We start from the raw sequence: 26,132 nt of genomic DNA on the forward strand, positions 1-26,132 counted from the left end.
TGTTAATAAGCTTGGTCTCCCATGACAGTCTGGTATGATTTTATTTGTGTTATTGCAACAACATCAAATATGTCCCTGTTATTATTCAGAATAGTGGTCTTCACATGATATCTTCATTTTTAATAAAGTCCTCCAACTATGTGGTGACCCGTTTGTCAGGTCTCTCTGTGATGCACAAGTGATTATTCATGGATGTTACGGTTTTCTTTTAAGCTGACGGCCCAGATCTGGCTATCATCCAAAGCCTTCTAAAATTATTTAAAACCAGAGACAGCACATAAAACACAGACAAAGCCCAGTTTTAGCACATCCAGTGAAAATCATACACGGTACAGTGCCTAAATATATATATGTATAAATATTTATTAAGTAAAATGGTCTTTTAGTTTGACATTTTTGGACAAAATTGTTGTAAGCCCCTGAGCCAACTTCACGGCAGACCACAATTCAGGGGTCCCTAACGCTAATATAAATTCTTAATAACCTGTGTAATAACAGGAAGAATGATTTATAGTAAATCTGTCAATATTAGTTGCAAAGTTCTAAGTCTGATTGAAGCCTTTATTAACCTGTACATTACCAGGAAAAGCACTCTGTATTAGAGATGACACAACCATCCTGCAAGCAAACAAGTTCCCCTGTGTGGAAGATGCTATGGAGTGAGCCCTTAACCATTTAAATGTGGGAGGGGGTGAACTTAAATTAAGTAGGAGGTTGCCAACCTCCAATCAGGAAGGACTATCTGAAACACAATTGTAAAATATACTGGACACCTAACAAGCTCCTATTGAACCCCCAAAATAACCACAACATATATATAAGCATATGAGTGTCACAGAGGAGTGCTACTGAGCATGGCAATATATATTTAAAACCAGAGACAGCACATAAAACACATCATCCAAAGCCTTCTAAAATTACACACATTTAATTTTTAGTGGACCATCAGTGATAAGCACGCCCCCTTCCCCCAATTGAGCCATCTTTGTAGATCAGCACACACATGGGTCTTGGCCGGTCAAACACAATTTCTTGTAATTTTAACATAATTTCTAGCCAACGTTAACCACTAAAGTACCAGATTGAAAATAATTGTGGGGATAAAGTTTTTTAATTATACTCTTATGTTTAACTATAAAAACAGGCCAACATTAATGGTATATACAATCTAATAGTGGCACTGTAACATCCACCCTAACTTTTTTAAATTGCTGTACCCCCCTCCCTTTCTATTTTTGTTTACATTGCTATTTGTTGTGCAAAACCTTAATATATTACAAGTAATTAAAAAAAATGAGCAAGCAAATGGTCAATCAGAGAATGGAACATGCTTCTCTCCTGTGTGAATTCTGATGTTTAATATGATTACAGTTCCTAATGAAACTTTTCCTACATTCAGAGCAAAACAAATGGCTTTTCACCTGTGTGAATCACACTGTACATATTGAAAGTTTCCTTCCTATTAAAGTATATTTCACTTCCAGAACAAGGAAACGGTTTCTCTCCTGTGTGAATTTTCTGATGTTGAACAAGATGTTAGTTGTAGGTAAATCATTTACCACATTCAGAGCAAACAAATAGCTTTTCTCCTGTGTGGATCCTCCTGTGCCTATGAAGACCACCCTTACTACTAAAGCAGATTTTACATTCAGAACAAGGAAACCGGTTCTATTTTGTGTGAATTCTCTGATGTTGAACAAGATTTGAATTCTTGTTAAAACATTTTCCACATTCAGAGCAAACAAATGGCTTTTCTCCTGTATGAATCCTCCGGTGTCCACTAAGAGAATTCTTACTACTAAAGTGTTTGTTACATTCAGAACAAGGAAACAGCTTCTTTCCTGTGTGAATTCTCTGATGTTGAACAAGTACTGAGATCATGCGAAAAGATTCCCCACATTCCGAGCAAACAAACGGTTTCTCTCCTGAGTGAATTCTCTGATGTGAAACAAGATTTGAATTCTTGTTAAAACATTTCCCACATTCAGAGCAAAGAAATGGCTTTTCTCCTGTATGAATCTTCCGGTGCCCACTAAGAGAATTTTTACTACTAAAGTGTTTGTTACATTCAGAACAAGGAAACCACTTCTTTCCTGTGTGACCTCTCTGATGTTGAACAAGTACTGAGATCATGCGAAAAGATTCCCCACATTCCGAGCAAACAAACTGTTTCTCTCCTGAGTGAATTCTCTGATGTCTAACAAGATTTGATTTACGCACAAAGCGTTTTCCACATTCAGAGCAAGCTAACAAGTTCTCTCCTTTGTGAAGTCTCTGATGTCTAACAAGATTTGATTTATGCACAAAGCGTTTCCCACATTCAGAGCAAGCAAACAAGTTCTCTCCTTTGTGAAGTCTCTGATGTTGAATAAGATATGAGCTGCAGGTAAAACACTTCCCACATTCAGAGCAAACAAAATGCTTTTCTTCTGTGTCGTTCCTTCTGTGACTATTAAGATCACTCATACTACTAAAGAATATGTTACATTCAGAACAAAGAAACGGCTTCTCTCCTGTGTGAATTCTCTGATGTCTAACCAGACGTGCTTTACTACTAAAGCATATCTGACATTCAGAGCACTTGTGCCGCCTCGTTGTGGTGTGTTTGCTTTGGTGAATTGTATAATCTGTTTCATTTTTTAAGTTTTTACCACGTTTACTGCACTTATACTTCATTACTGACAAGTTCTTGTGAGTTTTATGTGCATTAGCATTTCCTTTGTCACACTCCTTAATATAAGTAGCTGCATATTCTGTCCCTGTATGTTCTCTGAGAGAATAAATGTGGGAGGCTGTGAGATTTCCTTCTTCCCATGAAGTTGATTCCTGAGGCATAAATCTCACAGTGTTTCTCTGTCTTTTGCTTGGTTTATTTTGCAACAAGCAATTTTCTCCCTGATCACTTGTAATAACACCGATATCTTCATTTACACAATCTGGTGAGCAGAGAGGAGTGTGACATCCTGCAGGTTTGTTACTGCTCATGGATCCATCTGTTGGAAAGAAAAGCACATTGAGTAAAGAAGTTCATTAATAGCTTAAAATATAACATTTCTTGTTGAACGTTTAATTTCTTATATAATACACGTCCGTAACTGCAATAGGTATATAAGCTAAAGATGTACTGTGGCAAAGACCAAAGCACCCAAGTGATTAATTTACCGTTTATAAAGCTATTTTCTGCAAACCTATTGAAAAAGGTTCTGGTAACTAAATTGTGTTACTTCTTTACTGAACACACAGGGTTAAGTTAGCTGAGCTGAAAACACGTGACATAGTGGTAGAAGGTACCCATGTCTGGTACACATAACACAATGTGTTCTTTCAAAGTAGTGCTATTTAAAATACATTATTTAACTTGTTATTTTGTGGGTTAATGGTGAAATAACATCTTCTACATCTGTATGTGGAATAACACTAGGAGTACTCCGTTGACATTGAAAGACAGTTTAGAGACACCCAGACAGAGTTGAACCTCTGCTTGTCCTGCACTGTAACTTGTTTCTTGTTCCTGACACAAACCTCACGAGATTTTTTATTTATTTATTTATTTTAACTCCAAGTTTATTAGTTTTTTTTATATCTTAACATGGTCTAGCTAAACAATTTCTTGTACATTCAAATATAACCCGTCTATTTCATAACATCCATATATAGAAGAAAATATTTACCACAAACAAGACGAACTGATGTACACACATATACACTACACATGGGGAAGAAGGGTGGGAAAGGAGGGGGGGAGGGAGGTAACAGATGCCAAGAGAATCATATTCCAGTCCTTGTCTTCAAGTGTTTCTCCTAGGTCATCCTCCCACTGCTTTATGTAGTTTAGTCTATTGTTGTAGTTTTTGCTAGAACGGACTACCTCCCCGTACATCCTAAATGTGAGTCCTCTAGTATCTGTTTCTCTTGAAAATTCGTTCCTGCTAGACGTGTTGGAAATTTGGTATAATATGCCCGTACCTGGAGGTATCTAAAAAATTCGCTATTTGGAGTACCTTTTTCGGATTTCATTTGTTCAAATGTTTTTATGCTTTTCCTACCCTCCAGGTCCTTGAGTCTCATGTAACCCCTCTATTTCCAAATCAAAAAGTCTTTACTATTCAGACCAGGAACAAAGTCAGGATTGTCAAATAATGGGGCCATCAAAGTATGTCTTGTCGTCAGTGAACATTTAAATTTGGTTGTCTCTTAGACTGTCAGTGAGCTGGTCATAGTGGATAGCGGTTCTTCAATAGATTTATTATCCTTTTAGGGAGCCATATTAAGTTGTGCAGATCAATTGGCGCACAGCATTCACTTTCCAATGCCACCCATCTTCTAAGACTGGGATCCATGTGCCATTGGAGAATTTGGCCGCTCTGTAACACGATAACAAGCAAGGTACCGCTAACCCTCCTGCTAATGTTGGCCTTTTTAAAATTTCATTTTTTCATTTCTTATTTTTCCAGATGAATTTAGATATAAGCGACTGGAGTGAGAGGATGTCCTTCTGGACCACTGGTGTCGGGAGTGTTTGAATAAGTACAAAATACGGGGAAGAAGGTTCATTTTGATACAATGAATCTTGCCAATCCAAGAGATATTGTATGTGGACCACATCCTCAAATCCTCTCTCAACGTTTTAATGAGTTTTGGGTCATATGCTTTAAATAATGTGTTATAATTCTTTGTGATATTGACCCCTAGGTATCTAATTGCGGAGGTTTGCCATTTAAAGTTGAAATTTAGTTCTATCAATTTCTCTGTGACCTTAGGGAGATTAATATTTAATGCTTCGGACTTTGCTTGATTAATTTTGAACCCAGATATCTTATTAAATTCCCCTAATACATTAAATACATTAGGCAGAGAGGTAAGGGGCTTGGATAATGTTAAAATAACATCATCTGCATACAGTGCCACTTTATGTGACTGCTTCTGTATCTGTATTCCCGTAATATCCAGGTTATTTCTTATTTGGAGAATATCCAAAAGATACTGGGACACAGGGTTCCCAGAGATCCGTGCTAAGCTGTGGGGTGTTGCTAGATAATGATCTAGGATATGGCTGATGGATAAATAAATAAAAACAGGCAGGGATAACCACCACTCTCTGTTCACATATATGTCCGTGTCTATTGTAATTGCTCCTAAAAATGTGGGAAACCTGTGTAAATGGTAAAGTCAGTAAAGAAATCTCTGACTTCCCAGTACCACAATAATAATGTCCCCCTGGAGAAAGACACTTATATTTGTAGACACCCAGCCATAGTGAACCGGGGTACTCACGTAGGAGAGTTTTCCTGTCCGGTGGATCCCACGGCGTGCATCACGTGGACAGTGTACAGCATGTAGTTCCTCGAGGAGAACGGTGCACAGCAATGCCGAAATAAGGGGGCTAGATACCGATATATGAATAAAAATCCTTTATTCCATGGTAGACATCATGACATGGGATGTAAAAGCCTCTTACGCGTACTCTTGACAAAGGGCGACGGCCCGAAACGCGTAAGAGGCTTTTACATCCCATGCCATGATGTCTACCATTGAATAAAGGATTTTTATTCATGTATCGGTATCTAGCCCCCTTATTTTGGCATTGCTGTGCACTGTTCTCCGCGAGGAACTACATGCTATTTCTTATTTGGGCTGCTAATGGCGCTATGCATAGGGTGAATAGCAAGGGGGACAGCGGACACCCCTGCCTTGTGCCACTCTTTATTTGGAACCACTCTGATGGGAATCCTTGGTGTCTAACCCTTGCGGCCAGCCCCTCATACAGAGCAAGTATTGCTTTTAGAAACCTTCCTCCAAAGCCAAACTCTCCAAGCGTCTCATTCAAGTAAGGCCAATCTATCCTATCAAAGGCTTTTCAGCATCCAGACTTAGTACCATAGTGTGACGACTCAGGAGATTCCTTCCGTTCCTTGTCCCTCTCTCCCATCTCCTGTTACTCCCTCTGCTCCTTCTCACTCCTCTCCCTTGCCTTCTACCTCTCTCCCTTTGCCGCAGCGTGTGCCCTGCAGGTCTCGCATACCCACGCGGTCCCTGAATCCCTGCTATGATGCTCCCCGCTCCCTCTCTCCCGCGGTGCCCGCATTACCTTCCCCAGCTGTGACGTCCACTCCGTTACCTTCTCCCAGCGTGGTGCCTGCGGCGCGGCGCTCCGCGCGCCTGTTGACGCGACCTGTGCATGCGCTCCCTCAACCCACAGAGGGCGCGCGCACACGCTCCTCTTTTCAGTTCCCTGACCCATCTGCTCCCTCCTCTCGTTCCCTGCGAGCCATCTCGCTGCTGCAGCCCGTGCCTGCGTCTCCTCAGCCCACGGAGGGCGTGCGCGCACACCCCTAATCTGGGCTCTGTGCCCCTTCTGCATCTTTCCCTCAGTCCTTGCGGGCCTTCTCTGTGTTGCAGCCTGTGCGCGCGCATCCTCATCTTACAGGGGGCGCGCGCACATGCTTCTCTTATCCTGTCTCTCATGTCTCCGCCTCCCAAACCCTGCAGGCCATTCCCCTGACTGCCCCTTCTGTCTCCTCCTCTTCTCTCCCTGTCCTATCCCTATCATCTCCCACTTCTCTCTCTACTCCTCCCCTCTCTCCCATTGATATGCCTTCCTTTATAACCCCTGTCTGTCCACTTCTTCCTCGCTCTGCATAGTTCCTGTTTCCCTGTGTGTACCTGACCTATGCTGTGCTCCCTCTGTGTTCCTGCTGTTTCCTGCTCCTGTGTTATCTTGGATTTCCCTGGTTTTTGACCCCTGCTTGTCCTGGACTACTCTGCTCTCTGGTATCCCTTTGAACCTTGCTACGTACACTACTTCGCTTACCTCTGGCTTCCTAGGACCTGGCGTGTACTCTGACGATTCTACCCTCTGGACTCCTGGACTTTGGCACACGGACACAACTATTCTTACGGACACCCCCAAGCGTTGCAAGTATCATACTAACTCTCTTCTAACAGGCCCAGTAACGCTATAGCACACTCCGGGCTTTCTCCCACTGCTGTGGGTGTGTGGTGTCATACCGTTCCCACCTCAGTACTGGGGTCCTGCCAGGTCTGTGGGCATACAGGCGTGACACATAGATGGGATTTTTCTAGTCTGTGCCAATTCAATTAGATCTATGATCCGTCTGGTGTTGTCTGCTGCCTGCCTGCCTCTGATAAACCCCACCTGAACCGGGTGAATCAGTCTGGGTAGGATGTAGCTTCATCTATTTGCTAACAATTTAGAGAATATTTTGATGTCCAAATTTAATAGAGATATTGGCCTGTAGCTCGTACTGTCCGCCGCGTCTTTCCCTTGCTTATAAATCAGAGAGATTGACGCTTGGAGCATCTGCTCCGGGAATGGGGCACCTGCCAGGACCGAATTGAATAGTTTAAGTAGGTAGGGTGATAATAATTTATGAAACTTTTTATAATATAAATTTGAGAATCCACCTGGCCCCTGGATGGTTTTAGGTTTGTAATTACTTCCGATAGTTCTTCTATTGTGAAGTCTTGCTGTAGCGCTTCTCTTTCCTCTCTGCTCAGCCTAGGCAACTTTGCGTCTTCTATAAAATCTTTTAGTGCTTTACTATTCTTTTCATTATGTGACACCTTTTTCCCATCGTACAAGGTCTCATAGTACTGTTTGAATTCCTCAACAATTTGTTTGGGATTGGAGGCCAGGCGTCCAGTCTGCATCCGAATAGCCTGAATATTGTAATTTGGTTGCCTATTTTTAAGTTTATTGGCAAGCAGGGTATCTGGCTTGTTTGCCTTTTCAAAAAACTTCCTTCTGGACCAGCTGTTCTCATTCTCAGCCTGGGAGGTTAGCAGCATATTAAGCTCAATTCTGGTGTCCGTTAATTCCTTCAGCTTATTTGCCTGCTGGTTGGATTTGTGGCGAGAGGAGAGTACTTCTAATTGTGTTTGTAACTTTCGAATTTTTGCGTCTCTCTCCCTTTTCCGCTTTGCAGCGATACCTATCAGGATGCCTCTGAGGGTTTAAAACCAGAGACATAACATAAAACACAGACAAAGCTCAGTGCACATCCAGAAAAACTTATATACGGTACAGTGCCTAAATATACATGTATAAATAACTAATAAATAAAATGGTCTTTTAGTTTAACATTTTGGCCAAATTGTTGTAAGCCCTTGAGCCAAACTTCACGGCAGACCACGTTTCAAGGGTCCCTACATTAATATAAATTCTTAATAACCTGTGCATTGCCAGGAAGAATGATTTATAATAAATCTGTCAATATAAGTTGCAAAAGTTCTAAGTCTGATTGAAGCTTTTATTAACCTGTACATTACCAGGAAAAGCACTCTGTAATAGATTTGTCACAATCACACTGCAACGTGGTCTGCCGTGAAGTTTGGCTCAAGGGTTTACAACAATTTGGCCAAAATGTTAAACTAAAAGACCATTTTATTTATTAGTTATTTATACATGTATATTTAGGCACTGTACCGTATATAAGTTTTTCTGGATGTGCACTGAGCTTTGTCTGTGTTTTATGTTATGTCTCTGGTTTTAAATATATATTGCCATGCTCAGTAGCACTCCTCTGTGAAACTTATATGCTTATATATATGTTGTGGGTATTTTGGGGGTTCAATTTGAGCTTTAAGGTGTTCTGTATGTTTTATAATTCTTGTGCAGCTAGTCTTGGCTGTTTTGGAGGGTGGCAACCTCCTATCCAATTGAAGCTCACTCCCTCCCACATTTAAATGGTTAAAAGCTCACTCCATGGCATCTCCAACTATCAGGGGAACTTGCCTGCATGCAGTGTGATTGTGAGAAATCTATTACAGAGTGCTTTTCCTGGTAATGGACAGGTTAATAAAAGCTTCAATCAGACTTAGAACTTTTGCAACTTATATTGACAGATTTATTATAAATCATTCTTCCTGGCAATGCACAGGTTATTAAGAATTTATATTAGTGTAGGGACCCTTGAAACGTGGTCTGCCGTAAAGTTTGGCTCAAGGGCTTACAACAATTTGGCCAAAATGTTAAACTAAAAGACCATTTTATTTATTAGTTATTTATACATGTATATTTAGGCACTGTACCGTATATAAGTTTTTCTGGATGTGCACTGAGCTTTGTCTGTGTTTTCACACAGTGTCAGTACCAGTTTTTAGGGCAGTGTCTCTTCACATCGTCAATTACTTGGGGAAAGATGCAACTTTGTTCCAAACTCTTAATTGATGTCAATCAAATCAATTAGGCCTTCACTTCCTTTCTCCCTTGTGCAGACCGGTTCATTTGCTTCCAGGATGGCTCGGATGAGGATCCCTCTTCTACCTGTTAAGTGAAGGCGTCTTTTACCCCCATGTTTTGAAGAAATTCCTCTCCCTCCTCCAGGTTTTTAGTGGAGAAAGCTCTTCCATTCTTTATCACTAGCAAACTGAAGGGAAAGGTCCATCTATAGCGAATGGACCTATCCCTCAGGATTTTTGTTATCGGCTGCAGTTTTCTGCGCCTACTGAGGGTTGTTGAAAAATCTGCAGAGTGGCACCCTCAAAGCTGCAGGATGGGGTATTTTTAGTAATATTAGACAATGCCTCTCGTTTTAAAGAAGTGCATTCTTAGTATCACGTCTCTTGGTTGGTGTCCTGCTGACAGCCTAGATCGCAATGACCTATGGCACGCTCCATGTGCAACTCCACCTCAGTCTTATCAGGGAGCATGGTGGACAGCCATCTTGTGACATAGTCTTCTATATCTGTGATGGACTCTGGTATTCCACGTATTCTCACATTGTTTCTCCTGTCTCTGTTTTCAGAGTTCTCTTGTCTCTCTGCCACCTCTGCAATCTGCGTTTGTAGGTAAGCAGTTTTCTTCTCATCGTTCTTGAGTGCTTTAATTGTTGTGTCTAATTTATTCTCCAATTCCCCAGTTCTGTCGCCTATGTTAGGCCTCGGACATGGTGAAAAGCAGAGCGCTGGGCAGCGCTGACGCTCATGCTCTCCTGCTCAAGCAGGAGCTTTTTTGTGTCCCTGCATGAGCGTCAGCGTGCGCGCTTGTGAGCCGGGTGGGAGGCGGGCGGAGGCAGGAGGCGGGGCTAGCGCGCCACGTCACGTCGCCGACGTCACGGACTGCCATTGGCTTTTGGCAGTCACGTGACCGGCCCTGCGCTTCCCTCAGCAGGAAAACTTAATTTTCTCTGTCGGCTGCAATTCCGCACGCCTGCGGAAGCGCCGTCTAAAGCCGTGCTGATAGGGATAATGTTTCCCCTCAGCGCGGCTCAGCGCGGTCTTTTTGACCATGTCCGAGGCCTTAGTGACATCCTTCCACAGCTCCTGGATCTTCGCCTGTCATAGTGATTTCAAATCATTGTATAGTCTTGTAAAATCCCACCTTCTCACTGGCAGCATCTCCGGACTGTCACTCCTCTCCCCCTCCATCTCGCGCTCCGATGCGGAGCCGTGGCCTGACACTGGGGCTGCCTCCCTCCCGGCTCGCGCCATTCCGGCGCTGCTGAAATAGTTCTTTAAAAATCGGCGGAATTCTTCTTTTTTGGGGACCTTTCGACATCCCTGTGTTTTCTGGGAATTGTTTCGGCGTTTTGTTTTTATTTCTGCGGTTATGGTGATGCATTATATTGCTTTAATCGCCGGCGGGGAGCGGAGCCGCTATCTCATTCCGCCATGCTCTCTGCCGTCGCGCATGCGCCTCCCCTGTATGTAATGTTTTAATGTCCTTTTCCAATATAACCTTCTCCTTTGTTTTGGCCTTAATGATTAATTCTATCACTTTAATATTGCTGAATAACGGTGATATGTGGAGTCTTGGCTCTGCTCTCCGCCCCCCGCCACCCCCCCCCCCTCCCGCTTCCCCTCGCTCCTCAGATCGTGGTGGCCATTTTGGGACGGGGCCGATCGGTTCAGGGCTCACACAGGTGTTCCCTCGCCACTCCTGCCCACAGGTGGCAGCCTCTGATCACCGGGGGGGAACTCCGACAGAGTCACTCAGCCCGACAGCGGGCCCGATCTCCAAGGGGGAAGAGATCTCCGCTCGCTCCGTCACCCCCACCACCGCAGATCTCCGGGGACAAAATGGCTGGCTCATCTTCTTCCACAAGCCCCACGCGGCAGCAGCAGCAGCAGGCAAGTGAACTTATTTATTTATATTTTGGGGCAGCACCTGAGTGACGGGGTGGGTTCCGACGCACACCATACCTGCCTTATTTGATCTGTGCTCCCGGAGCTCCGTTTTACTCCCCCGCCGGTTACTTGTGCCTTGTGGTCCCGGTTGCCACCCAGAGCTAGGTGGGCACGTTGTCTCAAAAAGCCTGTCAAAATGTTGATTATAACACCGCTGGAGCTTGTGAGATTCCACAAGGGTATTTGAATGGGTGTTTTATCTTTTGGCGGTATATTTTATCTTTAATTTGGCCTTTTTGGATGGAGCCGAGCTTGCATGCCCCTTTCCTGCTCTGCGTCCAGGCCACATCCACGAGATATTTTTTATTAAAATTTCCAAGATGACAAGGTGTAACCTGAGCTCCTGTTTGCTGGATCCCCACAGGACTGACATCCCTATTACAATGAGAGAAACCTCCTCTTACCCAGTGAGCTGAGGTTCTGGTGATTCTCCATCACATCCTTGTAAGACTCCCAGTGTCCTTCTAAATACTCCCATTCCTCCATGGAGAAATAGACAGCAACATCGTCACACTTTATAGGCACCTGAAACACAGAGAATCCCCCACTCAGTATCCAGATATAATTACTGGTCCTGTCAGAATCTTTTACTTATGGAAAGCCAGGTGAGCAAGGGAGAGAGGAAAATACAGATACATGGAACAAAGTTTGTTCAAGACCAGGCTGAATGAAGATATAAAGATGGTAAAATATAACAGTGCCCAGCAGCGCTCACCTCTCCGGTCAGCAGGTGAATGATCTTGTTGGTGAGTTCCAGGATCTTCTCAGACATCAGCTTCTTGTCATTGCTTCTCTCGTGTATCAGGGAGTTAGTTGGATGATCCATGTCGGGTCTCTGGGTCCTGCAGAATCCTTCTGGCACACAGGGCCTGCTGCTGTCTGTGACATGCTCACCATGCTTCTTCACAACTATATAATCCTACATATAGAGAGACAGTAATAAATATCCCTGTGCAGAGTAAGGGACACACGTGGATATGTGTCATATTCCTGCAGATTTGTTGCTTATCAATGAGAGGGACAAATCTCGTGTCACCAGCTCTATACTCATGTAATCTATTCAGTGGCCTCCCCAACAATTCTGTCTATTGTATCACTGACTTTACTGCACCACACTCACTGACCCCACTGTGCCAATATGAGCACAAAGATCATGGATTGTACAAACATTACACATAATATGTAATAATTACAGGACTTGTGCCATTCTGTGGCTATTACAGAATAATGTAGCACAGGCACAATGCATGCATGTGATAATCGATATAATACTGAACATGTTATCTCTTCTTTCACTCTCTACACATGGATGTTTGAATGAGTGCGCATCCATTAGGACTTCAGAGGGATATATCTCTGTCCCCTGCTACACACTTGGGTCTGCAAGGAGAGATACGAGTGCACTTCTTGACCGACAGCAGTTGACATGAGTTTCCATGGCAACGACAGGTCCAGACGAGGCTGCCGTAGACACGTCGGCGCGGACTGACATCAAGTCGCCTACTTAAGGAGTACCGCCGGAGCTCCCCTTCTGCAGAGTCACATCCTGAGGCACAGAGGAACGGAGCACGAGCACAGATACGCAACAAACAGCTTTTGGAGCAAACAGACTTTTCCTCTACCACGCATACTCAGAAAGTACCACGGGTCTCGTTTCATGTGGAAATGGGCCCCCTGCACCACGCGGACTGGTGGACATTGTTTCGCACTTATTCATGATTGAACAAATTCAGTTGGGTAAGTATCTTCCGTGCTGTATTTTGTGCCCCATTGTATGGTTATTGTCTTATACACTTACAGGATACTTTACTTCACGTAGTGACTCTTGCTTTGTGCCACACGTGGCTTTAGACCAGTGATTCCCAACCTTTTTTGTTTGGAGGAACCCTTTAAGTATTTCGTAAAATTTCCGGGAACCCCTATCTGGATGACACATGTTCGACAGGGGTAAATCACAAAATAGACGTGTAAAGCAGTAGGGGTAATAAATAATAATTAACTAATACTTTTGAATAAACAATGTGTATATATTTTGTAATGATTTTGGTTTAAATATCACCCCCCCAACCCTGTAACTCACATCAGCCCCCCCCCTGCATCTCACATCACCCCCCATGGATCGATCTCTCTCTCCCCCTCTCTCCCTCCCTCCTCTCTCCTCTCCCTCCTTCTCTACCCTCACCCCCCTTCTCTCTCCTCTCCCCTTCTCCCTCCTTTTCTCTCCCCTTTCTCTCTCCCTCTCTCCCTCCTGCCCTCTCCCCTTTCTCTCTCCTCTCCCTTCTTTCTCCTCTCCCTCCTTCTCTCTCCTCCTCCGCCTCCTCTCCCTCTCTCCCCTTTCTCTCTCCTCTCCCCCTCTTTCCCTCCTGCTCTCTCCCCTTTTTCTCTCCCCTCTCACTCCCCTCTCGCTCCCTCCTCTCTCCTCCTCGCACACACTTTCTCTTTCAAACACTCTCTCTTTCACACACTCTCTCTCACACACACACTCTATCACACTCACACACACTCTCTCTCTCTCTGTCACACACACTCTCTCTCTGACACACACACACACTCTCTCGGTCACACACACACGTCACACACAAACAACTATAATATACATCTTCTCTAACTGTGCATGTAATGTCTTGTATATAATGTATACCCTGTTCACTTATGTAACTGTATTTGTAAGCTCCTCCTCTTACCATGCACTCCAAAACTGGAACAACCTACCGGAGACTCTCACATCCACCACCAGTCTAAGTTCTTTCAAAACTAAAGCTGTCTCACATTTTAATCTGGTCTGTAACATACTCCTATAATATATATTATCTCATGTTCCGCAGGCGTCTGTAGTTAAGATGTATTAAGATGGTATTGACAGTTACTTTGTAATTTTTCCACAAGGCATCCTGTAACAGGGGACTTATCCCTGTTCACAAATGTGCCTCTAATCCAGCAGTGTGGTGGTTAACTGCTGGTAGGCAATTAACTAACACCACCTGCCTGATTAGATGGCTTAGAAAAAGCCTGTCTTTTGAGACAGGAAAGGAGACTCCTTAGCTCACGTGTGAGCTGAACTTTGGAGACAGAGCAGAGGTTCTTGAGTCTCCCAGGATAGACTGACCAAGAGAACACAGATCTCTGGAGCTGACAAATAAGACTTCTAAACCTGGATGCTGACATTTCCTGTGCACACACGGGTACGGTTCCAGGAGAGCAGAGAAGCTTCCCCTACAGCAGCCAGCTAACAGATAAGACTTTTATTAACAAGACTTTTTATATCTGTTCATTTCATGCTATGTGTTTGGGGCTGGGAGACATGCTTATCTAAGGGAGTTGTGAATTGCATAGTATTTCACTAGAAATACTCCCAAGTGAATAGAAGCTTTGTCCCCCTCCTCCCCCCCCCCCCCCCCCCGTGTTTGGATGGTTTCCTGATGTTAAGGAAAAGGCACAATAAAGCCTTATTATAATTTCACCTTACAAAAGTCTCCAATTGTGTACCTCTGTGAGCGTCCGTCTAAATATGGTGTCCGAAGTGGGACGAGAGGTCGTCTTTGAAGTTAGTAAGGACCGGAGATTTTTTCTGTGAATTTTTTTATGCTTTTTGCCTACAAACAGTCTGAGCAACTTAAAAAAACAAAAAAACTCTCATGCAGCAGAGACCACAGTTAAAGTGATATACACCACTGCACTGAAACTTACAAAACCACAGATGGACTCTTTTCCCCACAATCCCAAGAGGAGAGAGACTGCTGAAGCGGCTAAACCTTATTTGCCTATCACAAAGTGTAATATGGTCATTGAAATAGGGGTTTTGCCTTCCAGCCATAGTCAGGGTTCAAGAAGTGAGTCAGCCCTTAAAAAGGGATATGTGTTTGTTGTTTTCAAAAGTTTCGCTGAAGCAGTGAATACAGATGGTGACCCACGAGCGGCACTGATTTTGCAAATAAAGGTTGCCACACCGCATAGGACTACCAGCTCTGAATGGAGTATATACAGAAAAGTGTGAAAATTGATGTAAGACTGTGCTGAAGCAGGGGAATTTTTAGCAAACAAATGCTGAGTGTAAAATTGCCCTACAGGGGAAAAAGGGATTGCTGAACTGTGTAAAAGGTATTTCCAAAGCCAATTGCTGAGTGTTGAGTCACCCTGCCGGGAGTGAAAGAAATATTCCACTGCAAAGAATATTTTTTTTTCTGCATGTAAAAAAAAGTCTGCCTATATATCTTGGGAGCAAAACAGACACCCAAAGGGTGAAGTGTGAATGCCATAATACCCAAAGATGAGACTGAAAATTACTGAACTCAAGCAGAAAACCAAATTCTGTTGCTGAAGTGGAGGGATTGCACCTAGCAAGTAAATGGTGTAAAGCAAACTGAAGGTTTTACCTTGCAACTACACATTCAGCATACCTGTAACAGGGGACTTATCCCTGTTCAGTAATGTGCCTTTAATCTAGCAGTGTGGTGGTTAACTTTTGGTAGTTAATTACTAAACACCACCTGCCTGATTGAGATGGCTTACAAAAGCCTGTCTGTTCAAACAGGAAGTGAGAACTCTTTAGCTGACACCTGAGCTGAACTTGGAGACACACTTGTTTTGAGCTCTGCCAAAGTTAGCAGAGCTGCTTTCAAGACACAAGGCCCAAATAAGACTTCTAAACCTGGATGCTGATTTTCTGTGCACGCTCAGTGCGGTTCCAGGAGAGCAGAGAAGCTTACTCTACAGCTGATAAACAGATAAGACTTTCATTATTAAGAGACTGCTTATACTGTATCTGCTTATTTTCATGCTATGTTTGGGGCTGGGGAGAAATGCTTGACTAGGGAGATGTGAATTGGTTGCATAGTGTTTTCACTAGAATTACTCCCAAGTGAATGGAAGCTTTCCCCCCCCCCCCTGTGTTTGGATAATTTTCCTGATGAAAAGGAACAGGCACAATAAAGCCTATTATAATTTCACGTTATAAAGCCTCCTAATTGCGTACCTCTGTGAACGTCCGTCCACATATGGTCGTCAGAAGTGGGACAAGAGGTGTCCTTGTAGTTAAAAAGGACCGGAGTTTTTATGTGAATTTTTTTGTTATGTTTTTTTGCCTACAAACAGTCTAAACAACTTGGAAAAAAAAAAAAAAAAAACCCTCATGCAGCAGAGATCAGATTTAAAGGGACACACACCACTGAAACTTACACTGCACTGAAACCTACAAAACCACAGATGGACTCTTTTCCCCAATCCCAAGAGACTGCTGAAGCAGGTAAACCTTTAATTACCTATCACAAAGTGTAATACGGTCATTCGAAATAGGTATTTTGCCTTCTAGCCATAGTCAGGGTTCAAGAAGTGAGTCAGCCCTTAAAAAGGGATAGGTTTTTCTTGTTTTCAAAAGTTTCGCTGAAGCAGTGAAAACAGATGGTGACCCACGAGTGGTACTGATTTTGCAAATAAAGGTTGCCACACCGCATAGGGCTACCAGCTGTGAATGGAGTATATGCAGAAAAGTGTGAAAATTGATACAAAGACTGTACTGAAGCAGGGGTATTTTTAGCAAACAAATGCTGAGTGTAAAATTGCCCTATAAAGAAAAAGTTTTTTCAAAGCCAATTGCTGAGTGTTGAGTCCACTGCAAAGAATGTTTTTTTTTTCTGCAAGTAAAAAAGTATGCCTATTATCTTGGGAGCAAAACAGACACCCAAAGTGTGAAGTGTGAATGCCATAATACCCAAAGATGAGACTGAAAATTACTGAACTCAGGCAGAAAACCAAATTCTGTTGCTGAAGCGGAGGGATTTCACCTAGCAAATAAATGATGTATAGCAAATAGACTTTTTTACCTAGCAACTGCACAATATTGTATTGTGTGTTTGAAATGGTGCTCAAAAAGTGCTGGGACTGTATTTAAAGGAAGGGAGCATGAACTGGGTAAATGACAAATAAATGATTAGTGGTACTGAGCCTTAAGAGGGCATAATGTACCCTGAAGATTGGGGTGGGTTGCCCAAGGACACCCCCCCTTCCTCATTGGGTTAGCCCCAGGTATTGTACTCACTGTATTTTTCTTCCTTCCCCAGTCTCCCTTCCAGAGCGTGCAGCTGTAGTAGAATATGTTCCAAAAGCCAGGGTGTGCAGCGCACAGCAGTAATGAAGAGAGCAGGTCTTGCAAAAATAAGTCCTTTATTGATAATTCATAAGGTTGTGGGACAGCAGCAAACCTTCACACACAATCTTGTATACCTGATAAGAGAAAATGCATGCACAGTACTGCTGATATTGGAAAAAAAAAAATTACCCAAGAAAGAAAAATCTACAGAGATGCCTGTGAGAGCCATGACCTCTACAAGCAAAATATGCCCATCTGTAGGACTATCACAATTGGGGGTTCTAGCAAATACAGTGGCAACAGCTGCAATAGTGCCTCCTGAGGTCAGGAAGAAAATGACACCTGATAGCCTAAAAATGGAGGACAAGATGCAGCGTTCCTGTAATGAACCCTACCCCATGGAAGAGTGGCCCTTCCAGTCCAATAAAGAGGAAGACATCTCTTACGGGGATCCCGAACCGAGTCACAACCACAAAACACCCCAAGAATGGTGGGGGTGCCTGAACTCGGCACGAACAGAAAAGACCGCTCCCTTTGATGACGAATATGATCAGCAGGAGACAGAGCGGGAGCAGTGGATCACCGAATATTTCCGTCAGCTATTACAGTTGCAAGAAAAGCCGGGTGGATCCAGTGACGCTGCTAAAACTTCAAATGAAGATGGAGACCCCAGTATCCCTGAAGGGACGGTGTCATCCAAATCAAAAAGGAAGAAAAAGAAAAGCGGTTCTTCACTTACTGTGGAAGTAACAGACACGTCCGCGGATCCTGTGGAGAAAAAGGGGGACCGAGATGCCCTGCAGGCTAGAGAAAATGGAGAATTCGTCCCACGTATAACTGAATATCCAGAGGGCCCAAGGCAGAAGTCGTGTACCCCAAAGAAGTGTCTGTCCGATGCCAACAGTGAGGAACCCTCAACCAGTCATCCCAGGGAAGTGGAGCCGGAACCAGTGAGTGACGATCCCTTGACCAGCCCTGAAGACGCCCTGAAAATTGCAAGGCATGACTGTGATCTGCTCTGTGAAGAATTGGAAAGGGAAAAAAATAATAATGCTGAGCTACAGAAGATTGTGCTCGCAATTTACTCTGCGGCCAAGACTGAATTGGAGGATCTCAAGACTGAGCTAGATACTGCAAAGGCTACTATTTCCGCCATGGATGTAAAGCAGAGCCAGTCTGACAAAATGGTGGCTACGCTAAAACGGAAGTATGAGGAGGCACTGAAGCAGATGACAGTCTTCCAGCAAGAGGTTCACACTCTGCGCATAGAGTTGAATGCCTCACGACAGGAAGTCAACAGTGGCCGGATAGAAGTGGACGTAGCTCAGAAAGAGGTTCAGACACTCCACAGAGCACTGGATGCCTCACATCATGAGACCAACAGCTGCCGCACAGACCTGGAAGTTTCCAGAAAGGAACTACACAGTCTCACTGAGGAGCTGGACATTTCAAGGAAAACTATCCTACATCTTAACTTAGATCTCAAAGTCTCTCAGAAGGAGCTTCAGAACTTAAACCTGGAGATGGAAGTCTCACGCCAGGAGATAGCCCGCCTCCAAGCAGATGTGCAAAAATGGAAGGTGGACTGCAAGGAAGCCCTGAATAGTACAGAGACTGAAAAAAGAGAAAATTTAAGATTAAAAAAAGAAAATTCTGAGTTGACAGAATACGTCAAGGGAAAGAATGAAGAGCTGCAGGCTCTTAAAGAAATAAATAAATTTTGAAAGAGGAAATGTTTGAAGCAGAGCACCGACTGCAGAACCAACTGCAAGGTCTGCGTACACACCTCCAGTATGCTGAGGAGAAGCAGCAAACGCTGCAGGAAGAAAAGCTGCAGGCTGCTAAAGAGGTACAAGCGCTGCAGGAACGTCTGAATACCCAGTACGTCCCCACAGAGCAGTATGAGGAGCTAAAGGCCACGCTGCAGGTCTTCAGAGCATCATTGGAGGCGGAGCTTCGATACCAGGTGACTCTGTATGAGAGGGAGCGTGAGAAGGCTCAGAAACTGGAGCAAGAGCTGGAGAGACAGAGAGACTGTTCCATTCCCTTGAGTCAGTACACCAACGAGAAAACAGACACAGCGGCAACCTTGACGACAAAAATTACAGAGCTCCAGAATATGAAGGAGACTCTGATACAGATTCCTCCAATACGGAAAAAGGTATTGGCACTGCCCAAGCACCAGTATCTCACAGTAACTAATGCCCGTGAGGACAAGGGTACAGTGAGAGTTGGGGACTCCACGCAACTTCAAAACAAAAATACGAAGTTTGAGCCACCAAAGAAAGCACTAGCCAAACCTACAGCTGCCCAACAGGCAACAAACAGAGGTAGGAGTGCAGAATCCTTAGCTTAAGAAGCTGAACTGGTGACTCCGTGGTGTGGAGAAGCTGCAGAAAGACCGCTTCAAGAGCAGAAAACTCAAAGGGCTAGTCCTAACTGCTCTGCAACTGTTGCCATACACTTTGTCTACAAAAAGAGGAGTGCCCGACGCAACAGAAATCTCAAGACCGCGCAAGCAATAAGAAGACTTTACGTGGAAAAAGTCCTCCTCGAGCGACTGAGGAGTGCTGATCTCAAGCACCTTCGGGAGGAGACAAAAATAAACTGGAGAAAGGGCTCCAATCCCAGCGGGACAGAAGGTTCTCTTCCTCCATCCACTCTCATTCAAGTCACAGAAAGATCTCGAATGAGAGTGGAAGGATGGGCTTTGGCCGTGGTAAGCCCGAGCTTCCCACAAACAGGGGAGGTATGTAACAGGGAACTTATCCCTGTTCAGTAATGTGCCTTTAATCTAGCAGTGTGGTGGTTAACTTCTGGTAGTTAATTACTAAACACCACCTGCCTGATTGAGATGGCTTACAAAAGCTTGTCTGTTCAAACAGGAAGTGAGAACTCTTTAGCTGACACCTGAGCTGAACTTGGAGACACACTTGTTTTGAGCTCTGCCAAAGTTAGCAGAGCTGCTTTCAAGACACAAGGCCCAAATAAGACTTCTAAACCTGGATGCTGATTTTCTGTGCACGCTCAGTGCGGTTCCAGGAGAGCAGAGAAGCTTACACTACAGCTGATAAACAGATAAGACTTTCATTATTAAGAGACTGCTTATACTGTATCTGCTTATTTTCATGCTATGTTTGGGGCTGGGGAGAAATGCTTGACTAGGGAGATGTGAATTGGTTGCATAGTGTTTTCACTAGAATTACTCCCAAGTGAATGGGAGCTTTGTTCCCCCCCTGTGTTTGGATAATTTTCCTGATGAAAAGGAACAGGCACAATAAAGCCTATTATAATTTCACGTTATAAAGCCTCCTAATTGCGTACCTCTGTGAACGTCCGTCCACAATACCTAATGAGAGATTACACCTAGCAAGTAAATGGTGTAAAGCAAATAGACGTTTTACCTAGCAACTGCACAGTACTGCTGATATTGTGGAACTTACCCAAGAAAGAAAAGTCTACAGAGATGCCTGTGAGAGCTACGACCTCTACAAGCAAAATATGCCCACCTGTAGGACTACGACAATTGGGGGTTCTAGCAAATACAGTGGCAACAGCTGCAATAGCGCCCCCTGAGGTCGGAAGAAAATTACACCTGATAGCCTAAAAATGGAGGACAAGATGAAGCGTTCCTGTAATGAACCCTACCCCACGGAAGAGTGGCCCTTCCAGTCCAATAAAGAGGAAGACATCTCTTACGGGGAACCCGAACCGAGTCACATCCACAAAACACCCCAAGAATGGTGGGGGTGCCTGAACTCGGCACGAACAGAAAAGACCACCCTCTATGATGACGAATGTGGTCGACAAGAGAAAGAGCGGGAGTAGCAGATCACCCACTATTTCTGTCAGCTAAAGCAACTGCAAGAAAAGCCTGGCGTATATAATAAAGCTGCTAAAGTATCAAATAAAGAAGGAGACCCCAGTATTCCGGATGGGACGGAGTCATCCAAAACAAAAAAGCGGAAAAAGAAAAGCGGTTCTTCACTTACCGTGCAAGGAACAGACACGTCCGCAGATCCTGTGGAGGAAAAGGGGGACCGAGTTGCCCTGCAGCCTAGAGAAAATGGAGAATTCGTCCCGCGGTTAACCGAATATCCAGAGGGCCCAAGGCAGAAGTCGTGTACCCCAAAGAAGTGTCTGTCCGGTGCCAACAGTGAGGAACCCTCAACCAACCATCCCAGGGAAGTGGAGCCGGAACCAGTGAGTGACGATCCCTTGACCAGCCCTGAAGATGCCCTGAAAAATGCCAGGCATGACTGTGATATGCTCCGTGAACAATTGAAACAAAAGGAAGATGGTTACACAGAGCTACAGAAAAATAACGTGAGGCTACAAAAAGATGTGCTCACAATTTACTCTTTAGCCAGGACAGAATTGGACGATCTCAAGACTGAGCTAGATACTGCAAATGCTACTATTTCCGCCATGGATGAAAAGCAGAGCCAATCTGATAAAATGGTGGCTACGCTAAAACGGAAGTATGAGGAGGCACTGAAGCAGATGACAGTCTTCCAGCAAGAGGTTCACACTCTTCGCATAGAGCTGAATGCCTCACAACAGGAGGTCAACAGTGTCCGGATAGAGGTGGACGTATCTCAGAAAGAGGTTCAGACACTCCGAAGAGCATTGGATGCCTCACATCATGAGACCAACAGCTGCCGCACAGACCTGGAAGTTTCCAGAAAGGAACTACACAGTCTCACTGAGGAGCTGGACATTTCAAGGAAAACTATCCTACATCTTAATACAGATCTCCAAGTCTCTCAGAAGGACCTTCAGACCCTCAACCTAGAGAAGGAAGTCTCACGCCAGGAGACTGTCATTCTCAAAGCCGATGTGCGTAAATGGAAGGAGGACTGCAAAGAGGCCATGAATAATACAGAGACTGAAAAAGGAGAAAATTCAAGATTAAAAAGAGAAAACTTAAAACTGAAAGAAGAACATTTTCAGTTGACAGACGAAGTCAAGGAAAAGTTTGAAGCAGAGCACCGACTGCAGAACCAACTACAAGGTCTGCGTACACACCTCCAGTATGCTGAGGAGAAGCAGCAAACGCTGCAGGAAGAAAAGCTGCAGGCTGCTAAAGAGGTACAAGCGCTGCAGGAACGTCTGAATACCCAGTACGTCCCCACGGAGCAGTATGAGGAGCTAAAGGCCACGCTGCATGTCTTCAGAGCATCATTGGAGGCGGAGCTTCGATACCAGGTGACTCTGTATCAGAGGGAGCGTGAGAAGGCTCAGAAACTGGAGCAAGAGCTGGAGAGACAGAGAGACTGTTCCATTCCCTTGAGTCAGTACACCAAGGAGGAAACAGACGCAATGGCAACCTTAACGACAAAAATTACAGAGCTCCAGAATATGAAGGAGACACTGATACAGACTCAGAGAAAACAAAGTGCGCAGATAAATTCCCTGAGAGGAGACTTGCAAGACGCACTCAAACAGGTTGAGACTCTGCAGACCAGTAACTTACAGATTCCTCCAATACGGAAAAAGGTATTGGCTCTGCCCAAGCACCGGTATCCCACAGTAACTAATGCCCATGAGGACAAGTGTACAGTGAGAGTTGGGGACTCCACGCACCTTCAAAACAAGATTACGAAGTTTGAGCCACCTAAGAAAACACTAGCCAAACCTACAGCTGCCCAACAGGCAACAAACAGAGGTAGGAGTGCAGAATCAAAGCCAGAAGAATCCTTAGCTGAGGAAGCTAAAAAAATAGGACGTTCTCTGGAAAAGGAGGTGGAGGTGCAACTCAGTCCCAAAGAAGCTGAACTGGCGACTCCGTGGTGTGGAGGAGGTGCAGAAAGACCGCTTCAAAAGCGGAAAACTCTACGGGCTAGTCCTAACTGCTCTACAACTGTTGCCATACAGTTTGTCTAAAAAAAGAGGAGTGCCTGACGCAACGGAAATCTCATGACCGCGCACTCTGTAAAAAGACTTTACTTGGAAAAAGTCCTCCTCGAGCGACTGAGGAGTGCTGATCTCAAGCACCTTCGGGAGGAGACAAAAATAAACTGGAGAAAGGGCTCCAATCCTAGCGGGACAGAGGGTTCTCTTCCTCCATCCACTCTCATTCAAGTCACAAAGATCTCAAATGAGAGTGGAAGGATGGGCTTTGGCCGTGGTAAGCCCGAGCTTCCCACAAACAGGGGAGGTATGTAACAGGGGACTTATCCCTGTTCACAAATGTGCCTCTAATCCAGCAGTGTGGTGGTTAACTGCTGGTAGGCAATTAACTAACACCACCTGCCTGATTAGATGGCTTAGAAAAAGCCTGTCTTTTGAGACAGGAAAGGAGACTCCTTAGCTCACGTGTGAGCTGAACTTTGGAGACAGAGCAGAGGTTCTTGAGTCTCCCAGGATAGACTGACCAAGAGAACACAGATCTCTGGAGCTGACAAATAAGACTTCTAAACCTGGATGCTGACATTTCCTGTGCACACACGGGTGAGGTTCCAGGAGAGCAGAGAAGCTTCCCCTACAGCAGCCAGCTAACAGATAAGACTTTTATTAACAAGACTTTTTATATCTGTTCATTTCATGCTATGTGTTTGGGGCTGGGAGACATGCTTATCTAAGGGAGTTGTGAATTGCATAGTATTTCACTAGAAATACTCCCAAGTGAATAGAAGCTTTGTCCCTCCCCCCCCCCCCGTGTTTGGATGGTTTCCTGATGTTAAGGAAAAGGCACAATAAAGCCTTGTTATAATTTCACCTTACAAAAGTCTCCAATTGTGTACCTCTGTGAGAGTCCGTCTACACATCCCTAAAACTGTAAAGCACAATAAACGTCGGTTATAACCCAGGGTAGGTGGGGCCCTGTACTCTTGTTTTGCATAGCGGAGTATGGATATCACAGAGATTTAAGAACTCTGATTGGAAATAAACCAGCGCAAAGTCGGGTATCAGGTTGATTCTGTACCAAGGGCAGTTGGTGAGATCAGCCAGAAATTGTGGGTTAAAATTTCTAAATGTTCTAGTGAGAAGAACTTTAGGTCTTGACTTTGTGGTCTGCTTTTCCTTACACAGAACACTATTGTATGGTCACTGAAATTGTCAGGTAGCAAACCAGAGGATTGGATTCTGTTGGGACAAGAGGATAGAATCCAGTCTAGCAAGGAACGGTTGTGAGATTTTAGGGTTGTGCGTGTGGGTTGGGAAATTATTTGGGTTCAATTTAGTGACTTGAATTGTTTCCAGATTTTGTTGTTTTTAGGGTCAAGTCAATTGAGGATGAAATCACCTAGAACTAACAGCTCATTCTTCCCATTCAGAGAGGAAATTGTGCCAAGAAAATGTATGAACGGGGATAGATGCCTCAAGGGTTTTAGGAGGTAGTCATGTTTCGGTGACAATCCTGGCTTTAGGCTTATGGAATTGGAAAGGGAGGGTCTGGGTTGATTTCAATATCCCCTGCTAAAGAGACTAACAGTATAAATAACAATTCTATTCAGTGGCAACTACAGAATAATGTAGAGAGTTACAGAGACAGCAGGTGAGGGAATAAGTGCAGTAGATGGCAGTGCTTGGCCACAATGGTTGGTAGGTGCGAATGTGGGTGTGGGACAGTAGCCATGAGTCTAGGGTATTGAAATGCTTCATTTAAGAGGCGAGTTTTAAGGTTTGACTTAAAGGTGGGGAGAGAAGGTGCTTGGTATGAGGGAGTTCCAAAGGTAAAGGGCATTGAGGGGAAAAAGGTTTAAGGAGAGAGAGAGAGCAGTAGAGGTGAAAGGGGTTGAGAGGAGACAGTAACCGGTAGAGCGCAGGAGACGAGGAGGGGCACAGGGGCATAACGAGAGATCAAAGTCAATATGTATGGAGGAGCAGATAAGTGGAAAGCCTTAAAGGTAAGAAGGAGAACTTAGTATGTGATCTGAAATTTGATGGGAAGCCAGGAGAGGGATTTAAGGAGAAGATGAGCTGTGACTGTTTTGGGAGAAAGGGAAATTATTCTGGCAGCAGAATTTTGGATAGATTGCAAAAGAGAATGTTGTGCGGCAGAGAGGCCTGTTAGCAGTATGTTACAATAATCCAGATGGGAGAGGACACGGGCATGCATTCGAGTTTAACAATACATTGACAGAGGCAAATGCAATGTTGGCAACATTAGAGAGGAAGAAGAGACACATTTTAGTCATACCGTGAATGGAGAAGGAAAGGGAGGCGTAAAATGTCTCTCCAATGCAACGCGCTTTGGCGACAGGATAGATGGTAGTACCATTTACGGTGATGGAAAAAGGGGATAATAGGTTCAGGTTGTGGAGGAAATATGAGGTTCTCAGTTTTAAACATTACATTTTAGGCGGTGTAGCAACATCCACGAGAAGATAGCATGTAGGAGGCAATCTGAGACTTGGAACTGGATTGCAGGTGTGAGGGAAGGGGTGAATATATATCTGCATAGAGATGATACCCAAGGTCAAAAGAGTTGATGAGGTCACCAAGTGATAATGTGTAGAGAGAGAAAAGGAGAGGTCCCAGGACAGAGCCCTGAGATAAAACATAACAAAAAAACAGATAAACAGAAGATGGAGACATGTTACCAACAGAGACAGGTCCCGGCTGTAGTGAGAGAGATAAGAGTGATGTCATTATGACAGTCACCAGCATCTCTCACCTCTCCGGTCAGCAGGTAGATCATCTCCAGGGTGTGATCCAAGATCATCTCAGTCATCGGCTTTTTCTCCTTGTTCATGATCAGTGAGTTAGTCAGATGCTCCAAGAATGGTCTCTGGTCCGTGTGGAAGTGTCTCACCCCGTGGTGACCTCTGCAGTTACTGATATATATTGTACTTGTATTTCACAGCAATATCATCCTACACATGGGGAGAGAGAGAGGGAGATGTATATATCACCCTGCAGGGACAGAAAAGGATACAATGGGATAAGTGTC

The 26,132-nt window shown here is 44.3% G+C and overlaps 1 protein-coding gene across 1 annotated transcript; it reads right to left on the reverse strand.

The window, feature by feature from the left end:
• LOC142483773 (uncharacterized) lies at positions 1–26,112 on the reverse strand. Its single transcript, XM_075583760.1, has 4 exons — positions 25,857–26,112; positions 11,864–12,067; positions 11,553–11,673; positions 1–2,993 (listed from the first exon to the last, which is right to left on the reverse strand). Exons 1-4 carry the CDS (start codon positions 25,932–25,934, stop codon positions 1,669–1,671), a joined length of 1,728 nt encoding a protein of 575 aa, XP_075439875.1. The 5' UTR covers positions 25,935–26,112; the 3' UTR covers positions 1–1,668.
• Positions 26,113–26,132: the final 20 nt, after the last annotated feature.

The sequence above is a fragment of the Ascaphus truei genome, unplaced genomic scaffold (assembly GCF_040206685.1).
Source record: "Ascaphus truei isolate aAscTru1 unplaced genomic scaffold, aAscTru1.hap1 HAP1_SCAFFOLD_369, whole genome shotgun sequence".
Lineage (NCBI taxonomy): Eukaryota > Metazoa > Chordata > Amphibia > Anura > Ascaphidae > Ascaphus > Ascaphus truei.

What these genes read in the sequence shown, in the direction of transcription:
- LOC142483773 (XM_075583760.1), bottom strand. Translation starts at nt 25,934, where the DNA reads ATGAACAAGGAGAAAAAGCCGATGACTGAGATGATCTTGGATCACACC. An exon ending in TTCACCTGCTGACCGGAGAG is followed by an intron (nt 11,674 to 11,863) that starts GTGAGCGCTGCT and finishes TCTGTGTTTCAG; the next exon opens with GTGCCTATAAAGTGTGACGA. An exon ending in CCAGAACCTCAGCTCACTGG is followed by an intron (nt 2,994 to 11,552) that starts GTAAGAGGAGGT and finishes TCTTTCCAACAG; the next exon opens with ATGGATCCATGAGCAGTAAC.